At 33.8% G+C, this 7,462-nt stretch overlaps 1 protein-coding gene across 1 annotated transcript; it reads left to right on the plus strand.

The window, feature by feature from the left end:
• The first annotated feature begins 200 nt into the window (after positions 1–200).
• LOC140444564 (uncharacterized) lies at positions 201–593 on the plus strand. Its single transcript, XM_072536326.1, has one exon. It carries the CDS (start codon positions 201–203, stop codon positions 591–593), a length of 393 nt encoding a protein of 130 aa, XP_072392427.1.
• Positions 594–7,462: the final 6,869 nt, after the last annotated feature.

Consider the following 7,462-nt stretch of genomic DNA (forward strand, 5'->3'; position numbering starts at 1 on the left):
AAATTTGATGGAGAATCTTCTTGATAAAAGAAGAACCCTCTTTACTGATAATTACTATACAAGCGTTTCTCTGGCAACTTCTCTATTAGAAAGACAAACCCATTTAGTGGGCACTGTGCGATCTAACAGAAAATTCAATTCAAAAGTCTTTGTTACAAAAAAAAAAACATGAAGAATTTGAGAGCAATAATGGAATAGTTATGTTGAAATGGAGGGATACCGGAGATGTACTGGTTTTGACCACTAAACATACAGATGGAGTTGTTGATATTGATCTTTCAGATCAACTAAAAGCATACTCTCATTATCTCAGAAGAGGAACCCCATGGTATAGAAAGTTAGCAGTAGAACTAATTTTTGAAATATGCTTGGTAAACTCTTATATATTATATAAAGAAATTACAAAAGAGAAAATGCAGATAACCGAATTTCGAGAAAATCTTGCTTTAGCTCTCCTAGGTTTAAAAAAAGGCAATGACCATCCAACAGAACACCAATACGAAAATCAACATAAGCTAGAAGAAGCTACTAGAGGTCGTTGTGTAAAGTGTTACTCTAAAATCAAGAAAACTTTAGGCAGGCATATACCATAGAGTCAAACAACTAGAACTAAGTGGCAAAGTACGTCATGCCATGTGTTTTTGATACCCATCAAGTAAACAAATAAATATGGAAACTGTATTTTTTTATGATATTATTCAAAACTTATATTATCATTTATATTTATTTCATTTTGTACAATAAAATTTGTCTACAAATTTACAATTATTTTTTTGGACCTCACAGCTGAATCTACCAAACGCAACAAAATTTTCATGGCCGGGCTTCATAAGTAAATCTCCCCAGACGGTTACTCTATGAATCCCTATGAAAAAGCATTACTGTGTGACTCTAGAATGGAACACAACACACCGTCTAAATATGCTTGTATGCCTCGTGACCACTCTTTTTGTCTCACCGGCTAATTGTATGTGATATGTGTGACACATTGTTAGCGGCACGCCGTACTCAACGTGTTAAGATGAACTGTAAGGTATGTAAACTGAGACCTCAGGACAAAAAGAAGTACTGAATATGACTTCAAAAACCGAGTTCAAAGCTCAACATAATCAAAACGTTTCTTATATTTTTATAAAATAACTCTATAAAACAAGTGCCTTTTAATTAACAGAAGATTACACACTTATGTGTATAAAAGTGAAACGGACTAAGCTTTCCAATTTGTGAAACTAATTGACTGAAAATTTAATTGTATCAAACGTATCTACTACCAAATTTCTGTCTACGAAGACCCTAAATTTATAAACCCTATCACCTATTCACAACATTTTATTATTTTAGACACTCTGTATATGGGACTTGTTAGGATGAAAATAGCTGCAGCTTAGAGGACAACACTGCAGTTTAACACAATACATCGAGTTTTACAAATATAACTCAAAATAAGTAAAAAATATAGATTAACACACTACTCCCATATTCACATTCAAAAACTGTCATGACTAAATTCTGCAAATATGACAATCGTTATTAAAAGGAAGGCAAAGAAACTATGTACTTTTTAAGAATGGAAAATGTCTCAGTTGTGTGCTTTCGCTTGTCATCAGCTAGTTAGACACCAGTTAGTCATCAGCTAGACACTCTGTATATGGGACTTGTTAGGATGAAAATAGCTGCAGCTTAGAGGACAACACTGCAGTTTAACACAATACATCGAGTTTTACAAATATAACTCAAAATAAGTAAAAAATATAGATTAACACACTACTCCCATATTCACATTCAAAAACTGTCATGACTAAATTCTGCAAATATGACAATCGTTATTAAAAGGAAGGCAAAGAAACTATGTACTTTTTAAGAATGGAAAATGTCTCAGTTGTGTGCTTTCGCTTGTCATCAGCTAGTTAAAAGTTAAAAGGAAGTCTGAACGTCCTAAATATTCAAATTGACTTCAAAAAACCTCTTTACTAACTATCCTTTAATTTGTTTGTAGTTTTTGATCGCTGTCAAATAGTTAAAAATAAAAACATTATCAAAAAGTTAATATTAATTTAATTTAGAACATTTAGGATCAATTCAATTATACTACTTTTAGTTTGATCATAGCTGATGATCGAAAAAGATCAACGAAAAACTTAATTTTTTTACATAATTTAACAGAGTGCATTATTTCTTTACCTTCTTTTGAAAAATCATTACTCTGTTGCCTTAAAACTAAATATTTTACGAATAGTGCCAATAAACAATTTTGGTTTGTAAATATATTTTGGTTTCTAGCAGTGTTTTTGTCACCAACATTAGTTTTGAACATATATTTGCTGAAATTTATAACAAAGACCGAACATAGTATTTTTTATTCCAAATGTTTATATATACATATATATCCATATTTTCAAGGACAACACTAAAATATACTCAGTCATATATTTGCACAATTTAACTAAATACCAAGTTTTATATACACAGAAAATCCCAATTTTGGTAAGTATTCACAAAAGCTGATAAACGTGAAACAGTATAAACAGACTATTACATATTTTAAAATATTTCTGTTAGTAAGTATTTATCATATACTAAAAACGTCGTTTTGATATTCATGATTTCAAATCAGTGTTATCCATATGATTTATGAGTTTTAATATTAGAAATATAAATGTCAAGCAAATTTTCATTATCTTTAACCTAAATTATACGTCGAAACGGGCAAAAAGTAATTTATTTAAAAATTAATATGTCCAACTTTTTTGGTTTATGTAAGGAATAAATCACTATCATAAATAACGCTAAATTACCTAAGTATTGGTGCTAGATTTCAGTCTTAATACTTTGTCTACTGAACAAATACTTGTGTATATTTATACAAATTGAACTAAGTGTTCTTTAAAGTATTGTAAGTGTACCTTTTCTTGATAAACTCTATAGTATGATGCAAATGTATGGAATAAATTTATTATTTCATAAACAGACGACTTTAAAAAAAATCTTAAGACACGTTAATTTTAATTTTTGAATTACCTTACGTCATCAGTGTCGGCGTAATGACGTAATCGACGATTTATTTTAAACACAAACCGAGGCCACGCGACACCTCATTTGAAAGGTCTCCTTATCGTCTTTGCAATGATGTAATCACTTGAATATTTATTTCTACAGGGTTCACCAAAATTATAAAATTTGTTAAGTACCATGGGATTACAATAAATATTCATTCACTGAAGTAAAATACACTAAGGAACGCCACTGGAAATAAAACAAAACAGTGTTTTTTGCTGATTCCGAAAAAAAAAAAAAATACATTGATAACAAATAATGCTAAATTATAATCTGAAATTAATTATTATAGTAACTATTCAAAGTTATTTTTCAAAAATATTTAAATCAATAATTTCATTGACTCGTCTTTATCTGTCAATGATCTGTGAATATGTCAAATAATAGACGTCAAATTTTTACTCTTCGAGTTTTTTGCCGACATTTACAAAAATGAAACTAATAGAAACAGAACGAATCGAGATTTTTAATCATGATTGGTTATGGAGATTGAGTAAGAATTCAAGCAGAAGTTTGTAATTTATTTAATGCTAAATACCCCAATCGCGAACCAATTACTCAATCAACAGTAAGTAAAATTGAAAAAAAAATTAGAGAAAGGGGCCATGTTAAATATCTTCCCAGAAGTGGTAGAAAATAAATATCCGAAGCCAAGATACTGGACTTCGTGGGTTTTAGCCGACTCGACAACATGCCTCCACTGTTTTCTGTCTTGAGCAACCTCCATCCAGTTCTCCACGCCCATAGTGCTTAGGTCTCCTGCTATATTATCTCGCCACCGGAGACGAGGGCGTCCGCGTGGTCTCCTTCCAGTTGGGACTTCCTCCCACACCAGTCTTACTGTTCGTTCGTCAGAATGTCTTCTGAGGTGTCCTGCCCATTGGAGTCTTCTGGACTTTATTTCTTTTATGATGTTGGTGTCTGGGTACTTTTGTTATCGTCCACGTTTCGCTTCCATACATCACAACGGGTCGTATGATTGTTTTATAGACCTGTATCTTCGTACGTCTTGTTAGTTGTTTCGATTTTATAAGGTTTTGGAGGGCAAAAAGACATCTGTTGCCGGCCTGGATCCTGTTGTTTATTTCTTGTGATCCGTTATTGTCTTCAGTTATTGTTGTTCCAAGATACTTGAATTCTCTAACGCGCTCAAAGTTAAAGTCATCGATGGTGATGTTCTGACTAATTCTGTCTCTGCTTTGGTTATTGCGGCTCATATACATATATTTCGTCTTGTTTTCGTTGATTTGGAGCCTCATCTTGTCTGCTTTCTTCTCGAACCTTACGAAAGTCTCCTTCATCCTTAATCGTGTGTTTCCTATTAGATCGATATCGTCTGCAAATACCAGTAGTAAGTTTGGTCCTTCTCGATGAAATACTGTGTTCGATTCTTGCACTTCTGATTATGTGTTCCAGAGCTAAGTTGAAGAGTTGTGCATCTCCCTGTTTTAGTCCATTGTTTATTTCAAATGTCTCCGAGTATTGTTGTCCAACTCCCACCTTCCATCGTAACCGTTCCATACACATCCGTATCAACCTGACTAGTTTTTTGGAAAGCCAAGTTCCTGCATCGCTCTCCACAGTCTGGCCCTGCATACTCTATCAAATGCTTGTTTAAAATCTATGAACATCTGATGAAGCTCACGATCAAACTCCCAGCATTTTTCCATTATCTGTTTTATTGTGAATATCTCGTCAATGGTCAACGATTCCTTCTGTGTATGTTTTGGTTCTTTCTAGCAGGATATTTGCAAGGATTTTGTAGGTGGTGTTTAGGAGTGTTATTCCCCGGTAGTTAGTACATTGTTTTTTGTTTCCTTTTTTGTGTATTGGTACAATAACCCCTTCTTTCCATTCATCTGGCATTGTTTCTTCTTGCCAAATGTCTTAAATTAGCTTCTATATAGAACTGTACAACGCTTCTCCTTCATATTTTAAGCACTCTGCGGGTATACCATCGCTACCTAGTCTCTTATTATTTTTAAGTTTTTTAATTGCCTGTATTACTTCTTTGTATGTAGGGTATTGGTCTTCTATTTCAGCTGTGTGTACCTCTATGTTTGATGTATTTCTTCTAGATTGGTCGTTCAATAGTTGATAGAAGTATTCCTTCCAGGTTTTTAGGATTTCCTTGTCCTCAGTGATAAGCTGCCCGCTGTCGTTTTGAAGGAAGTTTCCTGTTCTTGCTTGGTACCCGGTCTTGATATCTGAAACTCCTTTGAAGAACTGTCTCGCTTGTTTGTTCTTTCTTTTTTCTTCTATATCTCTGATTATTTGTTCCTGATACTTCCTCTTCTTCCTTTTCATTAGTTTTCTTGTCTCTCTTCTTTTTTTGTCTATATATTTCATTGTTGTTGTGCGAGGGGTTTTGTAGCATGTTCTTTCTAGCCATATTTCTTGCTGTTATGGAGTTCAGTCTCCAGTCTTCAGTTTGAAACTTCTGTTCTGTCTCCTTATTACGTAGAACTTCGGTATTCCATAATTGTGTTGGTGTATTCTTGTGTGTTTTTTTGGACGCTATTCTTGTCCTTATCTTCGCTTTTACCAGAAAATGATCCGTGTCTCCATCAGCTCCTCTTTGGCTTCTTACGTCTAGACACTTACTACCCCTCCTGGCATCTACTAGAACATGATCGATCTGATTTCTTGTGACGCCGTCGTTGGAGACCCATGTTTGTTTGTGTATTTTCTTGTATTCGAACATTGTCGATTTTAATAGTAGGTTGTGGGACGCTGCAAAGTCTACTAACCTTGTTCCATTATCGTTACTGACATCGTGAAGACTATGGTTACCTATTGTTGGTTTGTATGCTGCTTCCTTCCCAATATTTGCATTGAAATCCCCTAAGATAATATGCATGCCCTGTTTGGGTAGATTATTTATCAGTTCCTCTTCTGCGAAACCGTTATGGAAAAATGTAACAGATATCAGGGTTTCATACAAAAGGTACTTTTTTCCGATGAAGCGTCTTTTATGCTGAACGGTCACATAAATCGCCAGACATATCGATACAGGGCAAGTGAAAATCCACATTGGATGAAAGAGTGTAGGACACAATATCCCGAGAAGGTGAATGTTTGGGCCGACATTATAAACAATCAAATTGTAGGCCATATTTTTTTGAGGAAAACTTAACTCCTTCTCGTTATCTAGAATTTCTTCAGGATTATCTGTTGCCACAGCTGAATCAGCTATTTCCAAATAGAAATGATTTGTGGTACTAACATGATGGGGCTCCCCCACACTACGGCGTTGAGGTACAAAATTACCTTAATAACGTTTTCCCAGGTAGGTGGATAGGTAGAAGGGGCCCATCGAATGGCCACCAAGGTCTCCAGATTTGACTCCATTAGATTTTTTGTGGGGATATTTAAAGAGCAGAGTGTATCAAAATCGACCGAATAATGTAGAAGAGTTGAAGGAGCGCATCAGAACAGAAATTGCACAAATAACACCTGAAGTTATCAAAAACGTTAGGAAAGAATTTATTGCCCATCTTTCACATTGTATTATTGCTGAAGTCGTCAATTTGAACATTTGTTGCAATTTAATTGTATTTAAGTAAACATTTATTTTAAGTTAATTGTATTAATAAACCAACAGTTTTGGTTAACCCTGTAGAAATAAATATTCAAAAGATTATATCGTTGCAAAGGCGATAAGGAGACCTTTCAAATGAGCTGTTTGTATTTAAAAAAATCGTCGATTACGTCATTACGCCGACACTGGTGACGTAATGTCCAACACATATAGCAGTTAATGGCCATTCAAAAATTAAAATTGACGTGTTTTAAGATTTTTTTTTAAGTCGTCTGTTTCTGAAATAATGAATGTATTCCATACATTTGCAGCATACTGTATAATCCAGCAAGTAAAAAATGAAATGAGTCATGAGCGTGACCACTTACGTTTATCTTATCGTTTAGCTGTCGCTATGACTTTTACCAAAGAGCGTGTCAACGGCGGAGAAAAGATGCGTATTTGATCAGAATATATTTAGTTTTCTTAGAGTTATTACATTGTGTGTTAGAATTGTACAGGTGCCTTTGTTTAAAGATATATTGCTTTTGTTAAATATAACAAAAATGACAGAAGCTATCTACCATATTTACTATAAATCCGTCTGGTTATTTCCAGATGCCTTTGTGTATATCTTTTCGATCGAAATTAAAATTATACATTAGATTCCTTAAAAAAAAACTACTATTAAAAAGAGGACACATTTTTGAAATCAGAGCATCAGAAATATTTAAAATTTGTTATTTCTCAAGCACCTAATTTTTTCATTTTGTTGGGATGTGTTATTATTCCTGTTCCATACTACTTTGTATTCCAGTTCTGCCTTCAGCGAAATTTTTAGTTTTTTATTGACGCTTGTAAAATGGAAGTATCTGCCTTGTTGCTCCA

Source organism: Diabrotica undecimpunctata, chromosome 6 (assembly GCF_040954645.1).
Source record: "Diabrotica undecimpunctata isolate CICGRU chromosome 6, icDiaUnde3, whole genome shotgun sequence".
NCBI classification, from domain to species: domain Eukaryota; kingdom Metazoa; phylum Arthropoda; class Insecta; order Coleoptera; family Chrysomelidae; genus Diabrotica; species Diabrotica undecimpunctata.

Excerpts from the sequence above, each read along its gene's own strand:
- LOC140444564 (XM_072536326.1), top strand. The coding sequence starts at position 201 with ATGTTGAAATGGAGGGATACCGGAGATGTACTGGTTTTGACCACTAAA.